Source organism: Conger conger, chromosome 18 (genome assembly GCF_963514075.1).
Source record: "Conger conger chromosome 18, fConCon1.1, whole genome shotgun sequence".
NCBI classification, from domain to species: domain Eukaryota; kingdom Metazoa; phylum Chordata; class Actinopteri; order Anguilliformes; family Congridae; genus Conger; species Conger conger.
The window spans coordinates 20,108,953-20,134,600 of NC_083777.1; the positions used below are offsets into that span (position 1 = coordinate 20,108,953).

The 25,648-nt window shown below is 45.1% G+C and overlaps 1 protein-coding gene across 1 annotated transcript in view; it reads left to right on the plus strand.

Moving 5' to 3' along the window:
- Positions 1 to 25,648, plus strand: part of kcnh1a (potassium voltage-gated channel, subfamily H (eag-related), member 1a) — a 95,342-nt gene that overhangs the window by 23,180 nt on the left and 46,514 nt on the right. Inside the window, exons 7-8 of the mRNA XM_061228076.1 lie at positions 2,493 to 2,922; positions 24,213 to 24,412. Coding sequence (XP_061084060.1) covers positions 2,493 to 2,922; positions 24,213 to 24,412 — 630 coding nt within the window. The remainder of the gene's footprint in view (positions 1 to 2,492; positions 2,923 to 24,212; positions 24,413 to 25,648) is intronic.

A 25,648-nucleotide genomic window follows, 5' to 3' on the forward strand; every position in this document is an offset into this window, starting at 1 on the left:
GAGAGGTTTACTCTGACAAGTTTTACTTTGACTTGATTTTTACTTTGACTTGATTTGTATTGGGTTGTTGTCTTTGATTTGATTGTTCTCTCAGTCACTGAATTTTACTCTCATGGTCTCAGTTGCTGTACTCTTTATTTTCTTCCTTTTACTTATTTTATTCCATTTAATGCTTTTCATTTGTAAGCACATGTGATCTGTGTCATGTATTATTTATGCTATTCATTCTCTTATTCTGTTCTACTGTTCTTTTCAATTTGAAAAGCACTTCGTAACAATGCTTTGATAAGTGCTACTAGATATGAATGAAATCTAATAATAACAACAATAGTAATAATAGCAACAATAACAATAATCATTATTATTATTTAATATAATCAGCCAGCTTTGTAGGCTATATGGTTTAGAGGTTTTGATGCATGGCTGTTAACTGTCAGATTGTGGATTGCAATCTTGTGAGAGGCATTGACATATCCCTAAGCAAGGGCACTCAACCTGATTAGCTTCAGGAAATAGTCAACGGGTAACAGGCAAACTGTGTGCTGTAAAAAAACATATCGAGATGAGAGACTTCTACTCCGACAAACTACACTGGCCACACTGTTCCCATGGATGTAACACAAGCTTCTTTGTTCCTTAAAATATGATTTCCCTCTTTGATTTGAGTCTTTCGTTTGACCTCATCTGACCTTTCTGACGGTTTTGTTTCCTCCTTTGAACCCTGGTCTGTTTGCATGGCCCCCCTTCTTCTGTTTGTTTGTGGGATGTGCAGAACTGGAACCACCGAGCTGTCACTCAAGTAGGCCTTGCTGTTTTCATCCTTTACCTTGCCGCTTTGCAGAATTCATTCTGAAACACACCATATAAACCTTCATAACGCACAGCATTCAAATGTACTGTCACACATGTTTATCTCAGACACATACACACACACACACACACACACACACACACACAGGCACAGACACACACTCTTACACAATTTGTACATGCACTTTAACCAAAATATGCATTCATGTTCTTGAATATATGTGTGTATGTAGGCTATATATGTGTATTGCTGTCTGCGTGCCTGTGTGTGTATAGTAGATTGCTGTGACTGTAGGAGAAATCATAAATAATTTATACTGTAGGAGGGACAGCACTATCTCCCAGGCTGCAGTGGCTCTGAATCTTTCTCCTGGACCGTAGAATACATTTTAATAGGAAGAGGAGGCAGTAAATTCCACTGCTGCATTACAGGCAATTAAACAGCACTTATTTTTCATATGTAAAAGCCAAGTACGCATAATGATTGTTTATTTACAGAACTGCTGCGTGTATTTAAATTGTACATATTCAGGTACTGTTTACACAACGTTTGAGACTTTTTATGAAGCGCTTCTATATAACCCTTTCGTAACAAGAACCACACAAGAGCAGTTTCCACATGCAGTGATCTTAAGGCCAGACTATAACCTGTGTCAACCATGTTTACATGTCCACCACTACACAGTTGGTGGCCTTGAAAACTGCCTGCAATCCATTTGAGGGCCTCACTGCATATTGGTGAGGTCATATGTAGTAGGCTGAAGATGGCTGTTTATCTTCAGCTAGTTTATCTTCAGCTAAGGACCTGTCACTGTTAGTGCAGTAGCTTTGAATTAAATCATTTGAGCTGAAATGTTAATTTAAAGACTAAAATATTCGGCAAGGACATATAGTATTTACACATAGTACACTTAAGTCGTCCCTCCCTAATCTTTCCTGGGTGACATCGCACCACATACGGTTGAGAAGCCTTCTGCTAACAGTACACTTTTTGTTTCCATGGTGCCCACTGCGGGGGCGGGGGTGGGGGGGCAGTTGAGGGGTGTGAGGAGTGAGGGGGTGAGGGGGGTAGGAGGGTTTGGGGGCGCTAGAGTCTTGTGTCCTGAGCAAAAAAACTAAAACCAAAGGGGACTTACCCTGTCCCCATGGAAACCACAAGGAGCTCCTATCTGCACGGCCAAGGAAAGCAGGGATTCTCAAGGTTGTGCCTGGTGCTGGAGGAATATTGTCTCTTACTGTCACCATCCACATGCACCATGGGCAGTCAGTCAGCTGTTTAAAAAAAGGGCTGAAGCATTTGGACAGTGAAGTTTATTTTGGGAGAATTAATAGGGTGAGCCCTATCGTTCTTGCATCACATTTATCCCTGCTCAGCACCTAAGAGGTGTGTGTATATTTGACCAAATTCAGATTTACACGTTATCTCACTGCATACAGTACTTCACATCCAGAGTAAGAATGTGCTATTACTGTTGTACTGGGAGTACTTTTACTTCAGGAAACTAAGGAATTGATGCCTCTCTCCCATCACCCCTTTTTATCCCTCTTTACCTCTCTCCCCCCTCTTTCACTCGTTTCCCCTCTCTCCCCCTTCTCCCTCTCTCCATCTCTGTCTCTCTGCCTCTCTTCCCCTCTCTCTTCCCCCCTCTTCCCCTCTCTGTCTCTCTACCCCCTCCCTCCAGGGTATCAGCAGTCTCTTCAGCTCTCTGAAGGTGGTCCGGTTGCTGCGTCTGGGCCGGGTGGCTCGGAAGCTGGACCACTACATCGAGTACGGGGCGGCGGTGCTGGTCCTGCTGGTGTGCGTGTTCGGGCTGGCCGCTCACTGGCTGGCCTGCATCTGGTACAGCATCGGGGAATACGAGGTGATCGACGAGGACAGCAACTCCGTGCGCACGGACAGCTGGCTGTACACGCTGGGCGAGACCGTGGGCTCGCCGTACCGCTTCAACGTCAGCGGCTCGGAGAAGTGGGAGGGCGGCCCCAGCAAGGACTCGGTCTACATCTCCTCTCTCTACTTCACCATGACCAGCCTCACCAGCATCGGGTTCGGCAACATCGCGCCCACCACCGACGGAGAGAAGATCTTCGCCGTGGCCATGATGATGATTGGCTGTGAGTAGGCTGTGTTTTTAAGCCCCGCCTCTTCCTTATTTGCTGTTGCCACGATGGTTTTAGGGTTGAACAATGTTTCCTCCCAACTGAGTGGAATGTTTTGCAACACGCTAGTTCAAATTCAGACTCTTCCTTATTCGCTACGGACATGATGATTGGCTGGGAATAGGTTGTGCGTTTTAGCCCCGCCTCTTCCTGACGCCTTTCTCCAGATTCAGTGGATTCGCCAGATACCCAACTTTTCCAAGATCTTCTGATCTCGAGAGCCGCAAAGAGACTGAACTTTCTGTGCTAAAAATATGAACTTGAGTATCTGGTAGTCTACTGAATCTGTGAGAAACAAGCTTGAGAAAAATGTTAAAGTCATTAAAGTTCCCATCTTGCTCTTGGAGAGCTGCAGGGATTTCAGATTTCCGTTGCTAGCGAGCACTTAATTGATCAATTAATTTGATGTTTCCACAGTCGGAATTGGTTGCTGGTTTTGAATTGAACATAAACCAGCATACCCTGTGGCGCCCAGGCATTATCACTGTGTCAGTACCCAATGAGGGTGTGATGCCACTCCAAAAAAAATCCTAAATGAACATTTGTCTGCAGATGGAAGTAAAAGAAAGCCACCGTGTTAAATTGATGAATGTGATTTGGTTTTTGGATTGAATGCCTATTTTTGGCCAGCATTAGTGTCTCAGAAATACATTGCATATGATAGTTTCACAAGATTGTTGTCACAAACCAAAGACTTTGGTCACAAACCAGATCAGGAACCTTCGCTTTGGCCATCTGTTCAAGGCACGATATGTCTCTGGGTACAAGAACGTGGATTTTGTGAACACTGTTTTGCAGACAGGGCATTTCAACCGCTTTATTCCATAACGTGGCAATGTAGTATAATGAACAGACTATATACGGTCCCTATTGGACTTGAATTAACACTTGGCATTTCACCGTGTGGTTAACGGTGGAAAAAATTCCCCAAAGTGAAGAAATCTGGGGAGTAAAAGACACTGTAAGCACTCATACCTGCAGATGATTAGACCAGCCTGGTGGTGAGACTGTATTTGTGAGAAGATGTTTTGCGATGGAATATTGCTCTCCATTGTACTGTCTGTCCTGAGTTCACCTTTCCCGAAAAACACCCACAGTAAGCAACGGCTACCTTTCCAATAGAGCCAGTGATGAAATGCGATGACACTTCAGATACACAATGCCGTCCGTGAAAGTCATCGGTGTTTCTGCTCCTGAACAACCACCATAAGAATGCAGAGTCACCTGTGGAGAAATTGAACAGATGGCGATATCGGGTTTCTGGACGTGTCAACCTTTCTCATAGTTTACTTCAAAATGTACAAATTGACATACCTCATTTTAGTTGACCATAGCTCATTTTAGTGGACCATAGCTCATTTTAGTGGACCATAGCTCATTTTAGTAGACCATAGCTCATTTTAGTGGACCTTAGCTCATAGTATGTGAATGTTTCTATGAACATCACAGGCAGTCACATATTGATTGGCAGTCAGGATGACCAATGAACTGTCACTGATATACGGTCACACGGTACTCCTGGTCGCTGAGGACAGTAGGTGGGTTGTGAACAACTTTCTCTTTGTGGTCAGATCATCAAAATTTTGGCCTTTTGTATTGGTCATGAAGTTGATAATGGAGAGAGAGAGAGGACATTTAAATTTTTGCCTAAAGGGAGAGTGCTGCAATGATCCAGCTTTCATCAGGGATTACAACCCCCCCCATTACAGAACAAGCCAAACAACCCCCCAGTAATATAGCATGATGATGAGAAAAATAATTCAGAAAACTTTAGAAGAACAAATTAGTGCTACTGATTGGCCAGATTGGCTTCACACCTGACACTCCCAGGTAAAGGGAGGGTGGAAAACCAGCAGTGCTCGGCCCTCAAGGATGGTGATTCTGAGGAACAGGGCTCTAGAGCATCCCAGGTCTCTGGGTCAATGCAATATTCAAACTAAGTTATGCCCTTGGGCTGTGGGCCTCTGTGGCGTGCTGACCCCTGGATTCCCTTCAGATTCAGCACTTTTCTAAAAGGCAGTGCGATGTTTGATGAGCCAGCCTCCGGTTTACTAGCTCCTGTTTATGTGCTTCAGTCAGTAGATTAGGCAAATGAAGACGCTCAAATGACAGGTGCAATTGCTTTTCATTACTGGCTTAATTTCCCTGAGTAAATGAGGTCCTGAATCTTAATTTGCACAAAGCACCTACGATTGGTTAAAGGCTCATACAAAACTACTGTGATTGGTTGAAGACTCATACAAAACTCCTATGATTGGTTATTAGACATACTGAGTTTTTAGGGTAGTACATGTTAGTATTACACAGTGGGTAATTTTGTACATTTCAGTATTATACAGTAGTTTTATAGCAAAAGTAGCATGCGATACCATGTATAATAAGCATACTTAGACACAACTGGGCAGAATACTGGGTTTATTACACAGAGTGGGTCGCCTATTGCAGTCATCCTCTGTATCTTTCATCTTAATGTCTACGTTCCTACAACTGTCCCCCAGTAGTATCAAAAACATTTGTAGTTCTGGGAGGCCGTGTCTTTGCAAGGACTCTGTTGGGTGCAGAAGAAAAACATTGTGTCTATTTGCTGTGTAACATACTGTAGCTCTGCGTTCACGAGAGCTAATTAGACAACATGTGTTCCTCAGCCTTCTTGGGCTCCATCTGTGAACGCTATTTCGCCTCATTTTCCGTGAATTCAGTTCCTTCATCTCCCCTCAGTCTATCTTGTTTGCGCAACAAATTTATAAATTGCTTCTTTAAAAAGTCCCTTTTCCTTAAACAGGGGAAACTACATGACAATGTTTCTTAATGCCATACTCCGGAGATGCAGGGACGCCATTGAAATGGCTCCAACTCTAGCCTCCTCAACTCAGAAGCAAGCCATTTTCTTTCTACGCTTTTTATGTTCCAGACGCCACAAATGTGCCGCAGAGCAAAACAAAGCCGCACATTTAAGAAGGGGTAAACAGTGTGCTACAAACAGAGATTAGAAACGGGGCTGTAGTCCAATCCCGGACGAGCCCCCCTTCAGGCAGGGCCCAGCGTCCACAGCCAGCGCACCATGACAAAGCCGCACAAACCCTCAAACACAGCATTCGCAATTTGCCCAGAAAAAGATCATTCATTTTCATTTTAAAATGAATCAAAAGAACAGCAGGCAGGACAGTAAATAATATGAACAAAAAGGGCCGGTCTGGCGCCCCCCTGCAATAGGAGGTTGGACCCATGACACTTAATCACGAAGAGAGAAAAACAAGGCTGCCAGTCTGAAATTTAATGTCAAATAAATATGAAATAACAAAAGGTGTATCAAAGATAGACCATTGGAACTGTAAACGCATATCTGCACTTGCGATGACTTGCAATGACGTTCCAAATCATGATAATTTGGGCTATAACAACTGATAGTGAATCTTTTTGGTTTTTGACATTAAGGCGCATTATTCAAAAATACACAACACAGTTATATTCTGAGTATTATGTTGGAACGAGTTGCCTTCAGATGTTCTGTTGTTAAGAATTTAAGTGTTGTCACGCTTTTGCACTTATGCGCCAGAAGAGAGCACAACAAGTTCTTCAGGCAACGGAAGTGTTCTGATGGGAATATGCAAACGTCACCAAGAGACAGAGCTAAATATAATTCTTGGGATTGCATTGCGTTGCTGTTGGTGACGATGACAGTCGTAAACTGGTGATGCAAGACATAAAAGCTAGTTATTTTTTTGGGTTGAGCCGGGGGCTTCGTGCATTGCTCATCAGCAACAGGAAAATCAAATAATATATTTCGTGCAAAAGCAATTCTCACTGTTTAGTGCTGTTATCATAATGGCTATTATTATAATTACGTTTTACAACAGACCGATGGAATCATTTCGTCGGCCGTATTGATTTGCATTTGTGTTTCAGTTCAGATCTTCGAGACATTAATATTAATGATGTTTGTGCAATTATCTTCCGATGTTAAACGTGGAAATGGTGATGAGAATTTTTGCATCACTCAGCGCTGTGGGTAAAGTGGCTCACTGTATCTACAGGTGCGCTGTTGTGGCATTCGAAAATCAATTGCAACCAAAGCTCTCCCTAAAACAACACATTTGCTTTTGCAGTTATAAAGTCTCAAGTGTTTCAGTATATTATGAAATACAATATTCCATAGCTACATTGGATATAAAAATACTCTGCCTACATGGGTTCACGCATGAGGATAAAAAAACACATTTTATATATATTTTTTGTTGTTGACTTAAAAATAGATGACATTACAGTTTCCAGAAACAGAACTATACATACCTTGTCCACCTACTCTTATCGCACACAGAACAGCATGCTATTTGCAAGCCGTGCCTTAGTTCAACCAATAAAGTTTTGTAGTTATGTATTTGTGTGTGTGTGTGTGTGTGTGTGTGTGTGTATGTGCTTGAATGCCTGTGTGTGGCATGTGTGCATATGTGTTTATGTGCATGCAAGTGTGCTTGTGGGTGCACATGTGTGTGTGTATGTGTGTGTGTGTGTGTGTACATGTGGATGTGTGTGCATGCGCATGCCTACATATGTGTGTTTGTGTGCGCACGTGTGTGTGTGTGTGTGCGTGCATGTGTGTGTGTGCGTGTACATGTGGATGTTTTTGACTGTGCATGCCTACATACACATGTTTGTGTGCGCGCATGCATGCGTGTGTGAGTGCATATGGATCGGTATGCATGTGCATGCCTACATACATGTGTTTGTGTGTACGTGTGTGTGTGTGTGTGTGTGTGTGTGTGTGTGTGAGTACACATAGCTGCAGGATCAGAGTGTACAGGTTCTGGGGTAACAGGGGTGAGCAGGGCTGCCACAGATGGGTCTATCAGGTAGCTGGTAGACTGGGCGAGCCTGCATGGGGCCCTCATGTTCAGTACGCATGTGATTACATCCAAGCATGTAAGCATTAACAGGGCCCCACAGCTTCTGCTTATCACAGAAAAAAGGCCCCAGCATAGAAAGCTGGAGGTGCCAGCGCTATCGAACACGAGCTCGCGCTCTGACGGTCCGTTTTGCTGTGTCTCCACGCCGACGGACACAGCTTGTGTATCTGTGTCACCGCGAGCGCTGAAGCTGTGCCCAGCGCCCCTAGCCCGGCGTCTCCGGGGAACGCCGGTGCATTCTGTTTTTTATAAGCCCCTTCGTATCACGTTAGCGTCTCTCGCCGCGTGCTGGCACCAGAACGCGCCAGGGTGTTACGGCAAGGACGAAGGCACGACGGCTGGCGGGGGCCGAGTCGGAAGTCATCTCAGGGACAGGGGCGTGAGAGGGAGGCCCCTGGCAGGCTAACGGACAGCCTCCTCTCATCCTCTCCCCTGTGTACGTTCTACAGCAGGAGTAATCCACCCAGCTCCTGGTCATCTCACTGCGGGTTTTCATTTTTACCATTATTTGGCATACAAATCCGACTGCTTCTACCAATCAGCAGCTCAGCGAAATCTCTAGCCGTGGAATGAGGTGTGCCTTGTTTGGGTTGCCGTGAAAACCGACTGGATGATAGCTCTCCAGGAACAGGGTTTGTTAGCAGTGTTCTACAGGAATGCGAGGAGTTAATTCTCTCAAGGCTGACATTTTAGTTTTTTTCACTGTGAACCTGTTTATTAACAGGTACTTGTTGATGCCAGCTCTTCAGCGGAACGCGCAGTAAATCTGACGGTTAACTGTGCTGAGTTGGTCTGGCTTTGCTTAGCTTGGCCTTGCGATGTCATTACTGTAAACTGCAAACAGTACTCTTTCTGTCCTGCTCATAATTTCCATCAGTGAGGCCACTGTAACTGCTTCCCTTAAGACAACAAAATAAGCTGAACTCACAATATCGCAACACTTGCGATTTGGACAAATATACATCAATTTATGCAGCCTTTTTCGATATTGCAGAGTATCTGTAAAAACATGCTGCCGTGAAATGTATTCATAATTATACTGGCAGTGTGCCTTGTCCTGGTTGTTACTTTTTCCAGAGTGCATATTTTACAGAGTAAAAGGGCCTGGTGCTGTATCTCGGAGCTGTCAGGCCTTCTTGTTTCATACGCTGAGGTTTTGACCGCAGCAGACGGCCGTGTGATTTAAACCGCCCCAACGCTGGGGGCCTTGTCTCACAGCATTATGTTCACAGTGGGACCCCAGGTTGGAGCTGCCATCTCAGGTGCACCAGACCCTTAAGAACATGTGACAGTCCCCCTACTGGGGCCACATTACAGGGGCCCATAAACGCAGCAGCTGGGGCCGTGGGTCTTTCTGGGGGGGGAGGGGGAAGCACGGGTCACCTCCATGCACGATGACAGAGGTGGCGGACGCTCCGTTGTCCGTTTACGGCAACTCTGTTTCCAGGGCGACCGTTTCCGGGCGACATTCGCAGAGGTGCCGTCAGGGCAGCGTTGATCCGGCTCAGCAATTCCCGCCATTATCCATCACAGTGCGGCGGCGCTGGTTGCCACGGCGAACCGCTTTTACACAGTCACAAGGGGCAACGCCCGGCGTGGCTTCTCGTTCCCAGCTTACGGTTTTAGGCCGTCATGTTGCGCTCCACCCTCAAACACACTCACTGAGCTAAGCAGTGTGTCTGGATAGATCGCAACGGGAGGGCGTACCAATGGGGGAGATACCCCTATGGTTAAAACCTTCCCTCCCTGGATAGGGTGACCAGATGTCCCGTTTCTCCCACAAAAGCCCTGTATCTCAGCCCTTTTTCAGGGGCCCTGACTTTTCTGAGAAAATTTCCCATAGTTCATTGGGTTCATTGACTATAATTACCATCACTGTAGTTTCAGCGCATTACTGTATATACACCAAGGCAGCCGAACATTGTTCCTGGAGATCAACCATTCCTTTCACTCCAACCCTAACACAGCACACCTCATTCAACAGCCAGAGATCTAATTGAACTGCTAAGTGGTCGAATCAGGTGTGCCAAATGGGTTGAAATGAAAGCTTACAGGATGGCAGATCTCCAGGAGCAGGGTTGGACAGCCCTGATCTCAGGAGTAGCATATTTCACTGGGTTTTCTGACCGTAATCACCATTACTGTATGTTCTGCCTGCATTATGTTCACGGCTGGGAATCGGGAATCCATAGCTGGCATGGCCACAGTCAGTGTTTGGTTCCGGACTGTGAGAGGCACACTACACTAAGCATGAATACACCCGTAAGACCTGCAGCCATGACAGTACAACTTCAAACAAGCTGGCAGTGTTGCGGTGTGTATTTGTAGGGTGCACTATTTTGATCTCATAACACGGATAAGAATGGCCTTTTGTCTGACTCAAATATTGCCTGATTCGTTTGGCAGGGGTGAAAGGAAACCATTAAAACTTTATTATCTTACTTGCTATTACTTATTACTCTTCTGTACAAGTTCACAAAGTACACTCAATCAAATCAAATAAACTGTTAAAGTTATTTATGGTTTGATAGGCTTGGGCACAGTTCCTCTTGCACACACTAAACTAAAGAACTTTGAAATTGTGTGTGTGGTGCTGTTGCTAGGCTGTGCCTCTAGTCTAGTGACTGTATTTTGTCCCTCTGTTGAACAGAGCTATGACCAGAGTATTCATTATGTGTGTGTGTGTTTTGTGTGTATGGCGCTGTTGCTAGGCTGTGCTTCTAGTCTAGTGACTGTATTATGTTCCTCTGTTGAACAGAGCTATGAGCAGTATGTGTGTGCATGTGCGTGTGTGTGCGCGTGTGCGTGTGCGTGTGCGTGTGCGTGTGTGTGGTGCTGTTGCTGTTGAACAGAGCTATGACCAGTGTATCACTGATGGTATGGAGGCAGTAAAGCACCCCGCTCATGAACTTGCTGACTGCAAGCCAGGGTGAAGCTACATCAACCACTCATCATTACAACATATGACTCATTTCTAATCTAAAACTATGAGGAGAAACACATCTGTCATTCTTCCATTGCCTGTGCACGTTATCGCTCTGCTCAGCAATGGAGCTCTGCGTTCAATGCCGATTCAAAAAAGAAAATTCAGTGGGTAGATTTGCGAAGAGCGAAGTATTCTTAGTACCCCCATGCTGCTTGAATTTGTACGACCGAATCGCAGCCTTACACTTTGAGAAAAAAAAAGGGCCGACAATTCACTTAATTACTTATGTTAAATAACAGCAATTACGCGGCGAAGCAGTATTATTAGCACTGGTCACAATAAACAAACTCAGCTCGACTCTATAAATAGCAGCGTTCACTGAAGTGGATGGAAGGAGAACGTGTGAGCCCGTAATAATCATTGTAAGCTCACTGGTGGCTATTGTCTGAAATGTCCTCTGTGTTCATCTCCTGCTTTTCTGACAGTGACTCATTCCCACTCTTACAATTAGCGTCCGGCTGTCCAACTCAAACTCACGCTGCAATATTTCACCGGCTCCACGTATGCCACAAACTGTCAGAAAATAATGGCGGCTTTTTGGGCTCATCTTTTCCTGTCAATAGCGGCATTGTGTAATTGCTCAGGGATTTTGTGAAATATTCCCTGTTGCTCCAGCTGTCTCCTCCTTGTTACTCGAGCATCCCCAAATTGAATGAGCGACCTATTTTTCTCATGTATCAATAGCCGCTTAAGTGGAGTTTTTCTGCGTGAGCAACTCATGTCCCCGTTTCTCCTGCAAACCTGGATTGCAAAGCGGGTGACATAATGAGAGATATGTGTCCTCAGAAATACGTGCGGCCAGTCTCAGTGGGCCACGCCCAGTCACTGCGCAATGGTTCCCGACCAGAGGGGGCACCTTCTGGACCCAGAAACTCTGACCCATTGAGAGTGACTTGTGAGGACCTTTTTTCGCTGGCTGGACCCTTTTCTACAGTCACACAAATGTGCAGGAAGTGGAGACAGCTTCTGCCTCCCAGCTCCATGGATTCCTATGGGAGCTGCTCAATGGTGCATGAAGCCAGTTCATAGAGGCAATCATGTTTGGGTTTTTTTTGGCACCAGAGCATGCAAACTGGGTACCTAAATGTAACGAGATGAATAGGATTGAATACATTTTGTATCTAGTGTTCCCCTAGTTAATTTCTAATTTAAAAGTACTATTCAAAATAATATAATTTCACCAGGGTTAAGTCATAGTTTTGAATGGATTTCAATTGCTTAATAAACTGCAACGCCACCGGTAACCACTGGAGTTTACGAGCTTCTGGGCAAATCTCAATCCTTGGTCCCCTGTTTTGAAGTGACGGAAAAGGCCTTGTTATTATTTTTTGTAAACTGTTATTTTTTCAATTTTTCATATAGTACGGTAACAACACAGCCAATATAGTGATTTTGCATTCTATGACTTTTTACCAGGGGTGTTGTTTGTAATCCTGAGCACTGTAATAAGCCAGGCACATAATAATCTATAACAGTAAAGCTCTAGAAAATGTAATAACCCTTTATGTATAATTTGACAACAATATAAATATGTGTAATCATTTGCAGTTTTAGCAAACAAAATATACTGCCTCTGACATAAAAATATTCCTTTAACAAAATGTGTCTGGTGGATGCTTGTGTAGCATCTAACTGAAAACATGAAATGTCCCATAATGATCATTTAGAAACAGTTTTCAGTCTTTGGCCATGACTTCATAAGCATTTTTGACAAGCAAATAACCTGCAGCACATTCCCCATCTGCGATATTCAAAAATGTTCGAAATACTGCGAGATTTCACTTTGGAGAAGTAAAGTGCAGGCCCGCGTTATGTGCATACGAAATGCGATGCTGGAGGTTGGCTGTAATCCGTTGGGTTGGGTTCACTACTTTCAGGACTGAGGCAGCCGTCTTACGGGGAGTTCTCTGAATTTGCTGATCACACCCCTTCAGTGTGAGACGCGTTTGATCTAAGGCGGTTTCTGGCGCTCAGCGCGGGAGAACAAACCTCACATTTAACTTCCCGTCCGTCCGACCGGGCCTTTCATCGTGGGAAGGGGATTAAGAATTCACCGTGTGTTGGCGCGACGCGAGATGTAGATTCTGCTGCTGTTTCTGACTCCTCCATCCTTCCATCAATCTTAATTGGGCCCCTCAGAGCCTGCAGAATCGAAAAAGCACAGGATTCAGAGGGTTTTGATCCAGCCTGACTCTGACTGAGCTTGTTTCTCGGTAACTCCACGGTTGCGGTGGGGCGGCACCACGGGAGACTGTTATTGGTCGCTCTGGGTTGAGGCCACGCCTCCTCGCCATTCCTTTTAATGACAAAGGCTATCAGAGCTAATTATGTGCATCGCGGGAAAGCTGCTGTCTGCTCTGCCTGTGGGGAAGGAGTGCATGAGAGAGAGAGAGAGAAAGAGAGAGGGAGGGAGAGAGGGTGAGAGAGAGTGAGGGAGAGAGGGGGGGTACTTGGAGACAGAGAAGGAGAGGCCAGAGGGAGTGAGTGAAAGACACTGTGAGTGAGGAAAAGAGGGATTTATAGAGATGTAGAGGAAAGGAAAATAAGATGCAAGAAAGACAGAGAAAGAGAGAGAGAGAGAGACAGACCCCATCTTTGAAATGCACTCTGGGTCTCAGGGGGAAGCGTGAAGCAGGTGACATGTCCTCCTGCTCTTCACAGCCGTGTTCGGGAACAGGGGGCGTGGAGGGGGCGACAGGAGGCCTGACAGACAGAGGCAGTCGCCAGCTTCACAGCCCTGAGCGCAGACGCTGTCATCCAGCAGAGCCGTTCGCTGATTAGACCGTTCCTCACGCCCCGCGTGTTCTGTAGTCAGGGCAGGATTCGCGGCGAACAGACCCGATTCTTCCCAGAGTAAGAACTGCAGCGAGAACGCAGGAAAAGTCTGCGCTGTTACAGTGCGCTGCAAAATCTAAAAATAGCGTCGCTAAAAAAAGAAGAGAGAGAAAAAAAGAAATCAATAAATAAGGATAGCAGCCTAAAAGAATGCGAAGCCGAAGTAGAGCATCACATGACGCGAGAATCACACGATCACATGACGCGCCGGAGCCTCTGATGTGTGACTTCAAACAATATCAGAGGAAAAGTTGTGATCAAATATGCTCTCATATGCTTCAAATGGCAGGCTACACACAAGGGATCTCTGCATGTCATAGTCACACCACCGGCTGAGCTTAATGTGCAGGTACCTAATACTGCGATTGCTTAAACACAACAAATATACTTCCTGGTTTCAGTCTCATTCCTACGACTTGCAGAGCGCCCATTATGCGTGACATAAATACCATCAAATCCATCCATCCATCCATCCATTATCTGAACCCGCTTATCCTGATCAGGGTCGCAGGGGGGCTGGAGCCTATACATTGGGCGAAAGGCAGGAATACACCCTGGACAGGTCGCCAGTCCATCGCAGGGCACACACACCATTCACTCACACACTCATACCTACGGGCAATTTAGACTCTCCAATCAGCCTAACATGCATGTCTTTGGACTGTGGGAGGAAACCTGAGTACCCGGAGGAAACCCACGCAGACACTGGGAGAACATGCAAACTCCGCACAGAGAGGCCCCGGCCGACGTGGATTCGAACCCAGGACCTCCTTGCTGTGAGGCGGCAGTGCTACCCACTGAACCATCCGTGCCGCCTCCATCAAATCCAAGGAACCAAAATTAATATATAGCCTAAAGAAAAGAAAAGGCAGTTCAGTGCCTCTCTTTAGGTATGTGAGCGCTGCTTTAAACAAAGGAAGGACTGATTCCACTACAGTTTCTTCACTTTCCCGTCACTCAGGATAGCGTGTGCTAAGTCACCGTAATATAATGTAATGTCAGGTAAGAACCAGTTGAGATTCAATTTCCGCAGAATATTCAGCCCTGCAAATCTAATTCCTTGTAACACATTCTTCATAATTGGTGCCTGTCATACGTCCTGGCAAGTCTTCTGTACAGATTTAGTGCATTAATCCATTTTCAGCCCCCAGCATGTCAGCCCACCACTAAACACTTCCAAATGGGAATCATATTAAACTGTAGTCCCCTTTTCTCTTTGGAAGTCATTGAGTTTACCTGTTTCAGAAAAGATCTGGCATGTCTTCTATCGTTCTATCATACGGGTAACACTACACTAAGGTTACTGTACATGTATTGGCTAACAAGCAGTGAGCAGTGGTTATGATTGGCTCACACCACTACACTTGTATTGCTATTTGCATTGCAATTCCATTTTACAATGCTTTCTGAGTTAGAAACTGAAAGTTGTTTTAATTGTTTAGTTTGGTGGCAACCAAACTGTGGACAACTGCTAGACAGCTGATTCTTCCTTCTGCCTGCCTAGTTTAAACCCCCTTGAGAGAATGTATTTTTCAAACCATCTCATTTATGCAAAACCATCTCCACATCAGGGATAATGAATGGATTGTTTGTGTGTGTTTTCCACAGTGCCAGTAAATTGTTTCGCTGGGTTTTGCCCCCTGACGCTTTCAGGCAATCAGCCCTGGTCCCGATTTCAGGACCATGAGCGCAAATCATCTGATGTTAGGAACGAGGCCAAAAACGCACGATCGCTCAGAGACGTCCTCAATGGCGTGTCTATCCTAATCACCCGAAACGGCTGAACAAACCAGATTACCATCTTCAGTCGCTAGCGCAAGAATACCAATCAATAGCCCGGCAAGACACCCGTGCGGAATGCGCAACACCATTTCGTTTCTGTTTGACGGACATGCATCTAATCGACCATACGGCTTTTCTGTAGTTTGTCTCTCAGCCGCACTGGGGACGTGGATGTTCATGTTGATGCAGTATGCATTTTTAATGCTCGCTGAGGAAGGGGCTGTCAGAGCGTTTTGATGCCTTGTACAATGGAAGCAGCCGGGCTCCCTCTCCCACTGGCGTTTCCTCTGCGGTCTCCCACGATATTCATACGACTTCACACACAAGTCAGCCACTTTGTTCTTCATTAGGGATCGAGCCCCATATACAAGAATTTCCCTAATGAATCTTTTCTATTTTTGTAAGAGAAATAGGTGTGAGAAACCGTGTGAAATAGTGTTTGGGTTTATTTGGCCGTCTTAGTACCATTTGCTCTGGCATTGTGTGTCTCTTCTGACATTCTGCTCCTGGCAGTAGCGATGGCAAAATGTGGCCAGTAACATTCAGCTCAATTTAAATTTATAATAGTGAACTTTTACCTTTTACCATTGTTGGCTAAAAATATATTTGGGATAATTTATCCACAAAACTAATTTAAAAAAATGACCTGAATCTCTTAAAAAATATTATTTATTTTTGCAATTAAATGTTCAAAGCATTTCTCCTGCCATGTGGATGGAGCAGAGAAGGTTGTTCATTATCTGTTGAGTTTTATTCAAGTAAATTTGTGCAGACTGAAAAAAATGTGATTGAAAATGTGCACATAAAGTCTGGCAACTGTGGACGATCCTTCAAAATAAAAGCCCCTTTCTCATAACACCTATTCCCCAGTGTTCTGTATGTAAAATACATACAAACATGAATTTAATTGCCGCTTTTTGTAAAAAAAAAAAAAAAAAAAAAAAAAAAAAAACAGCTCCGGAAAAATCACTCTGATAATGACCCGTGATTAAAGAGACAATTATAAGGACATTAATAATGCAGCACCTGAATGCGCATAGTGGCCGCAAGGAACCCAGACTGCAGGAAGTGGGGGTGGGGGTGGGGGGGGGATAATTCAGAGCAGTGCTGACGCAGGACAGCGTCTCTAACGCACGGAGAGGGCCATCATCCCACTAGGAAAATGCATTTGTCTAGCAGAGCGCGGTTTCGCTCCGACCTCTTCAGGAGCTGACTCACGGAAAGCGCATTGACGAAAATGTTTATAATTGCGCCCCGCTGTCGAGCTCCTTCGGAACGCGGTCGTCTAATGGACGAGGCGCTTCACCGGTTAATTGAAATTATTAATTTTCCTTTGCTTGGACACCTCCTCGAGTTTCTTCTGTGGGATCACCGACAGGGACTAGCGGAGCGGAATGCAGAATTAGCGGCCCGCCGTCTCAGGTCACGTGTTCATCATCGATCTGATTGGATACGTCTTTAGGGCCACAGAAGCGTGACCACACTGGGGTGTCCCTTGCGCTAACCAGTCCATTTACTTTAGGCTAGCTCCCCGAATACGTCTCATTCGCCATTTACCCCTCATTCCCCCAGGAGAGCCTTATTGAGATAGAGTATAACGCCTCAGGCAGCTTCAAGCAAACTACAAAATACACTGCTTGGAGGTTACAGTCTTTTGTTCTTTAATCATACCTAATGCAGTACGGCGCAATTTTACAGCCTTGGCATTTCGATATGACTTTGATACCAACTCAGTAGCCCTTTTTTGTACTTCTTCCAAGAGCTTCTTTGTCTTTTTTTGTGAGGCGAAAAACTGCAGACCAAACATAGTTGTGGTGCGACAGAGGCATTGTATATCATTTGATTTTATTTAGCTGTGCTGCAGTCAGCAGTAAGATTACCTGCTCCTCTAAATGACCAGTATTGTAAAAGAGTTATGATGGTCCTCATTTACATTGAAAAGACAGTTAAATCATTTTGTTGTTGCTTAGGCCAGTTTCTGTGCCATTACATGCCCTGTATTCAGAGCTGTAAATGTGTATTGATTGTGCATTTTCCAAGTCTGACAAAAGGGAATAAGTGTAGACTTGCAGAAGGTTGCTTTCAGGAAGATGACTGATCTCTTTCTGTTGACTTATTTCAATAAATACATACATATATTAATCCATACAGTTAAATGCAAATGTATTGGGACAGCAACACATTTTTGTTGTTTTGGCTCAGTACTCTGGCACATTGGATTCAAAATAAGACAAAGAATATGAGGTTAAAGTGCAGAGTGTCAACTTTAATTTGAGGGTATTTATATCCATATTGGGATAGCCCCCTGTTTTAGGGGAGCGAAAGTATTAACACTGAGCATGCTCAGCTCTGTCAGCTAGGTGTATAATTCGCATTTGTTGCCGTTGTCTCTCAACATGAAGACCAAATAAGTGTCAAAGGCAGTAAAAAGGCCATCACCAGACTGAAGAATCTGAATAAATCGATCAGAGACGCAACTAAAACACTGTGTGTGTCAAAAACCAACTGTAAGACACGCAGTTAGGAAGCAAGAACGCGCTGGCGAGATCAGCAATAGCGAACGGCAAATATTGTCATTACCGGACTGTTACCGGTGCATGGCGTATCACTGTCTGAGACATGTGTTCGGGGTCAAATAGTGTGGGTCCTCGTGAGGTAATAAATCAGCCCTCAGTGGGGCTTTTGATCTCGTTTTGCGGAATAGTACGGCCAGCCGGCTTTGATAAATCTTTCCCATTGTGCCTGTGACAGGTGCTTTCTCACAATGCCCCTGTCCCTGTGGATGTGGGTCCTGCTCCATCGAGATCCATTAACTCAGCTACTGTACGTAGACCCTTTCCCTGACTGCACTTAATGTCTCTCTGCGCTTTCAGAACGGCGGTCTGGGACGTGGTCCGATTTTGTTTCGTTCTACAATGTTTTTACACGTAGGGTAATATGTTACTGAAGCTTAAAAGCGCAGGGCGTTTCCATATGGTTTTTGTGCTTTGACTGATGTCCCACATCCCCTTCGCCAGGCGTCCGTCGTGAGAAACGTTGTCTCTGTAGTTTATTACAAGCTAAGTTCCGCGACAGGGCCAAATGGAACAAGATGAATGAGCGTTTGGCTGATGAGAAATCAATGAGCGTTCCAACCGCTCCACTCCGAGGGCGTAAATTAAGTTTAAAAACAAAATCCTCTCCAGTTTCATTTGGAGTGAACTGTCTACGGGGCATACGATACCGCGTTAGATCCACCTTTTGACCTCTGCTGAGCAATTTGGCATTCCTCGCGCGTCGATTTAAAAGGGATTATGGCGGGTCGTTGGATCACTTTACCTCCACTTCCTGTATTTTTGGAAGTGTCTCTCGCTCTCCGATGGCGAATCCCTAAGGAAGGGCCACTGTGTTGCAAAGAGACAGGATAGCTTGCCTCATGCTGTTGGGCAGATTGAGCTCTGGAGGAACTGAAGTAGGAACAGGGAGGACTGGGCTTAACTAAAATCCTTAGGTTTTATCCAAACTCCATCTTGGGGCTGGTCTTATTTTGCGCTTCTAAACTGAAGCGTGAGCCCTTATAAATCAATGCATCTACATGTACCAGTGGTCTTCAAATATGTTTAGTTTGTGGTTTTATATACTGTACATCAAGGTATACTATTTATTGTTGGTGGCATACTAGAACTTTTTATTTGTTTGTCATTTTGACCGTTTTACACACATTTAAATAGATTTTTGCCGCTCCCGAGAATGACATTTTCTGGAGATACAAAATAAGATTTCGGTTTGACACCAATGGCATTCAGAAAATATCACACAATTTATGCAAACACATTCTCCACACATGGCATTAATTCACGCATTTAGAAATGAACAGTTGCTTAGCTTAACATCTCTATAAATACAGTATATAGAGGTTTGATGTACTTCAGTGCCATCTTTCCTCTGTTTCTATGCAGTTATGAGCACTAATCACGTGAACGTACACTAGCCCTACATGCATAATGCTAAAAACTATATCCTCTCACCCACATACACTCAGTGAGCACTTTTTAAGTATCACCGCTGTTGTAATGTGTGGTTATTTGTGTTACTGTTACCTTCCTGTCAGCTTCGACCAGTCTGTCCCTTCTCCTCTGATGTCTCTCATTAACAATGCGTTTCTGCCCGCAAAACTTTTCGCACCAGTCTCCGCAAACTCTGTTGTGTGTGAAAATCCCAGGAGATCAGCAGTTTCTGAGTGATCGCTGAGTATACATCTTAACACTACATTAATCTCACTCGACCCTCAATACGATGCTTCACTTCATGCAGAAAGATTATGTATGGACTCCCGCTATCGATAGCGACCCTGATGAATTAGCATCAGCTTTTGTTCCTCACCTAAATCTGTTGGTGTGCACTGTACACCACCCCGAGTAAGAGCATACCCAATATTTTGGCTGTAAATGCCAAAATTTACATGTGTTCATCACACATCACCATGGCGAAGCCCTGTTTCTGTGCTTGGGGTGACAGGTGTGCATTAGTACCCCGTGTTTCTGTCGCTGCCACCGTTTGATAAGAAAGACGGTGGCGAGGAGTCACGTTTTAAACGCTAGGGGCCCAAGATGGAGGGCTCTCCTGAACAGACAGATAAGCCCCCGCTTGTTTGCCTTGATCGTCTTTACCTGGGTAGCGGTGGCCGTTTATCTTTGCCCACGGAGTGGGTGAACGAATCTCGGGAGGCCTGCCTGTCGCTGTTAGCAAGCATAACGGCGGTGCAGATAACCTGCGGACACGGGAAAGCACGCGGCCAATCTCCCCCCGTGTGGACACAGCTGAGTCCCTGTACCCGCTGAGACAAGTCCATCAATCTCAGCTCTGTGTGTGTTTACGGCACATTACGGCAGAGCACAGCACTGAGCTAATGACTCAGAAAAATTCCTATGATGTCCATATATGCACATACAGAGACCAATTAACTACTGTTTACCAAGCGGCCAAAAGTAGGCTTTTGAAGCTCATTTCCTGGTCTTCTAGAGAGATGTTGCTCACTAGTGCCAGTGTGGGTGATTCTGCCACCAGTTTCAATATATCAATGGCACCAATACGATCAAAATATGAACAAAGTCATAATATGATCATTTTATCCCACAAGAGAATGTGTCTCATGCCTCTCAATGTGATGATGTGTTAAGTTATTGTAATATTGTGACTGTAATATTTTGTGGATGAATCAGGGACAGTTTGCATCACTGCCGAGACACTGAGCTCATGCACTTCGTGGACAACCCGGAATCATGCCCATATACTGTAATATTCATGCCCATATATCTCCCAGCTGAAGCTGTGTGGATTTAAGCCTAGCTGATCTTTGGATGCGTGGCTATTTGCTGGAAATAGTCTAAGTTGGCCTGTGGGAGCCAGACCTCCCTCTGGGCCATGTATAAAACTAATGCCCCGATGCATTAATGTGGACACTGTACGATAGGAGGAGGCACATTTGAGGCGGCTTTATGATAATTTTTTCATCCCCGCTGTTCAGATGGCAGTAATAACTGAAGTCTCTTTCCCGAAGTTGTGTGGTGTGTTCTCTGCCGTAAAATGGCCACAGTGATTCACGCAGGTGGGTGTTACGGATTGATGGGGGTTGAGGTGAGTCACTGCTTTAAGCTCTGCTTTAAGAGGTTCAGAACGAATGATCCACCACTCGTTTCAAATGTAATATACGGAAGAGGTTATACGGTAAAGCACATCTCAAATGGACCGCTTTTGAAAAACAAGTGGAGGAACATGACTTGTAAAAGATATCAAGACGTGAGAAACCACACAAAAGAGAGAATGTTTCCAGTATAAATTTGTAACTTAGCACTTCCCCACATCGAGGACCAGACTCACTGACTTGTTAAACACTTAAAAATGGATAACACTAAACTGATGATGTGGCTCTGTGAATAAAGTCAGGGCATTGTTCGCTGTTTGCCGGCGAACTGGTGAAACAGTGTTCTGCTGAAAAAATCTGATTGGGTTTTGTCGTAAAAGCAATACAGCGGGGTCTGACGTAGCCATGTGTCAGACGCCCAGCGGAAAACGAATGCGCCGCTGAGCATCGCGTTCAGGAGCTACTCCACTTCACAGCACGCTGCCGTCAAACCACATCGCAGAGGGCATTTATTACAGCGCAGCGTGAATGGGATCTCCGCTAGCGCGACCATTTATCTCCCGGGGGAAAGAAGTGCTCATGCAAGCCATGACTCTTTAAACATGCTAGCTCAAATACCAACTGTGCATTGAAAGGTCGGAAAAAAGAGTAATGGATCATTTTGTTGCACAGGAAGTGGCACCGGCCCTCTCTTTCGGCTGAAATTCATTTCCTGTCCTACTCCAGCTGTCAGCTGGCTCCAGAGTAAAGTGAGTTTTGATAAATAGAAGCCACACCTGAAGGGAAAGAGAAGTCACAAATATCAAAGAATTCTGTAAAAATAAAGAATGGCCGACAGAGTGGGCTAAGAGAAGACTGTGCAATCACAGGAGATGTGACTAAATTCACATATCGTTCATCTGCTGTACATTTACCAATTCAGTATTTTACATATATTCGTGTTTTATCTTACAGGCCACAGTGCTTAAATGCCACTTGATTTTTATCAGGACAGAAGTACACAGAATGGCAATGTTGGATGACATGAGTAGAATGTAAAATGAAGGTTGGCAGTACAGGTGATGCTAGCAGGCAGTCCAAGTTGGGCCAGTTTTCAGTGTGATATGTCACACACACACACACACACACACACACACACACATACACACACACACACACAATACCCCCAGTGAACCTAGCCTGGTGTTTCTTCGCTTTCTCATGGTCACGGTGTATTACGTTAATTTCGCTTCATTTGGTGTTCATTTGAGAGGCTCAGGATGATGGTCATGAAGCGGCAGATCTTCAGCCCTCTGCAGATTTAGCAATTCTGCGCGGTCCTGGCTCCAGAGCCTGTTCTCTCTGGCGGAACTCTGGATTTTGATTAAGATAAGGCATGTACGGCTGCCCTTCAGCCTTCATCCCTCCCCCCACACACACCCTTCCTGTACGTGGAGAAATAATCTGAGAACTGCACTTATCTGTGATCTGCTGGGAGCAGGCGACCAGACAAAGCCGGCATTGGACCACACGGGATGCGAAGCGTTAACGCGGTCGGCCCCAGTGCACCCTGGGATGCAGACGAGGCCGGGGCCGGTGCGGCGGCTCCATTAAGCCATAATTAAATACTGCTCTGATTCCCGGTCTCTGTGACCTCTGCGTCTGCCCCCCCGGCCCCCTGCGGTGCCCCTTCATTACGGGCCCTGATGAGAAACAGAGGAAAACGCTGCCCGCTTCCCCGGCTCCATTGTCCCCGCTGACAGGGCCGAGATTGCCGCCGCATCTCTGGCATTGTTATTGACATGCCGGCCTACGGGCGTCGCATAGCCAAGCAGAGCTGTGCGGCGGAGGGCCTGTGTCTGTACCGTATTCACAGGGTTAGTCTCTCTGCGACTGAGGGCCTGTGCCTGTACCGTGTTCACAGGGTTAGTCTCTCTGCGACTGAGGGCCTGTGCCTGTACCGTGTTCACAGGGTTAGTCTCTCTGCGACTGAGGGCCTGTGTCTGCACCGTGTTCACAGGGTTAGTCTCTCTGCGACTGAGGGCCTGTGCCTGTACCGTGTTCACAGGGTTAGTCTCTCTGCGACTGAGGGCCTGTGTCTGTACCGTGTTCACAGGGTCAGTCTCTCTGCGACTGAGGGCCTGTGTCTGTACCGTATTCACAAGGTTAGTCTCTCTGCGACTGAGGGCCTGTGTCTGTACCGTATTCACAGGGTTAGTCTCTCTGCGACTGAGGGCCTGTGTCTGTACCGTGTTCACAGGGTTAGTCTCTCTGCGACTGAGGGCTCACATTGATACTGCATTCACAGGGTTAGTCTCTCTGCGACTGAGGGCTCACATTGAGACTGTATTCACTGGGTTAGTCTCTCTGCGACTGAGGGCTCACATTGATACTGTATTCACAGGGTTAGTCTCTCTGCGACTGAGGGCTCACATTGATACTGCATTCACAGGGTTAGTCTCTCTGCTGCGGAGGGCTTGCATCAATACTGCATTCACAGGATTACCCCATGTATCATTTGCGCTAACCTCTTGGAAGAAGAAGTCTTATGAAGTGTGCAAGTAAAGTCAAAGGAGCAACTGACAATTGGCGAATTTATTAGAAAAGCTGTCATTTGGGGGGATTGCTCTCACGTCAACATGGCCAGGCTGATACCATAAAGATTGCGCGGCAGCACGTTGGAGCCATGCATGCATGGGCTTCCTCTGGGTACTCAGGTTTCCTCCCACAGCAAAAGATATGCAAGTCAGGTTAGGTATAACCCTGCCACTGCCCTTTACCAAACTACTGGCCTCAGAACTGGAGTTGGTCCACGGGCACTGCACTGTAGCTGCCCACCGCTCCAAAATAACCAGGATGGGTCAAATGCAGAGGGTCCCATCCTGCATTTGACTATATTACCCCACAAGGGTCAATATAGTCAATAATTCAATAAAAATTATTTAAAAAAAGCCAAAAAATGAGGCAATAAACCTTCTGAATTGTCACTGTTTCTTTACAGACCTCACATTATTATTGGTAGTGGGTTGTGCATGCGATGTTGTGTTACTGACCTGTAGTTGATTCAGATTTGTTATTGTCAGGTCCTCCGCTCTGTCCTCTGCCACAATTAATAGGCGTCCGCTTGTCTCCCCAGCTCTCCTGTATGCCACCATCTTCGGTAATGTCACCACCATCTTCCAGCAGATGTACGCCAACACCAACAGGTACCACGAGATGCTCAACAGTGTGCGCGACTTCCTCAAGCTGTACCAGGTGCCCAAAGGCCTGAGCGAGAGGGTCATGGACTACATCGCCTCCACCTGGTCCATGTCCCGGGGCATTGATACTGAAAAGGTATCTCAAACTGTAAGCCGGACATTCGTTCCCTCGCATACATCACTGCACACCTGGGTCAAACACGCAGCCAAGATGCTTTTTCTCTGTCCATGCTAGCAATTTTCTAAATGCTAATGCAGGTCCCTGGGAATTTTCCAAATCATGTCCTACCCAAAACTTACTGCCAGACTGAAGACGCTCTGTCTGACTGTTGACAAAAATAGACATTACTTTTAAGACTGACAGTAATCTGAATGAATTTTTTGAGTTAAAGTATTTTGAATTAAGTATTTGACCCAGGTCTGGTTGACTTTTGTGTACCTCTCAACCTCAACAAAAGTATACAATGTGTTATGGGATACGATGTGTCAGTGATATTTATTTGTGAGTTGAGAATTTCAATTGTAATTTGATAAGAGATTGAAATCGCAAAATGAATGCTTACATTTTAGCTGGGACCGTTTTTCTTTTATTTCTGTTTGGCCTGACACTGTCACGAAGAACCTAATATGGGAGCGGTGGTTATTATTGTGACAGTCGGATTGTGTCTAACACATGTAATGCGATCCATAGCTTCCTATGACCCAGCCATTCATTTTAGTCCCTATGAGTCCGTGGTCATAATCTCAAGAAGCCTACACTCTACTATGCTGAAACCTTCACTGCAAGGAACATTAAATAACAAATAAATAAATAATACTTTCGAAAATATTTTGACAGCTACATGTTTTTGTCATTCAAGACATGAATTGTGTTAAAAAAAAACAAAAATACTTAAGCTTTTTTCTGCCAGTTCTCGGACGGATAGACTTTCTGAAGTATTTCAAGTAAAGCCCTCCTTGAATGTAATCTAAATCATTTAAAATTTAAGATATACCATACATGAAAGTGGGTCAGCTGGAAATAAGAGATATATTTTTAAATGATTTTCTCAGTGACTCCATGGGGACTGAAAAGCACTTTACTTTCAGAATTTTCTGGGTCTTGACAGCATAACAGAAAAAACAGCATACAGCATATTTAAACAGGCGAGCAGAGAGAACATTTGTGTGTTTCTCAGCCTACCATTTCATCCAGCGTTCACATTGCACTATGGGTCTGATTTACTAAGCTCTTTATCGCATGCAAAGCTAATTACATAACCAATGAGTGGCGCAAAACAAATACCATGACCAATCATTGGTCATGTTGTTGGTTTTGTGTGTGCTAAAAGGTGTTGTACATGCTAAAGGCCTTGTTACAGTAAATCAGGCT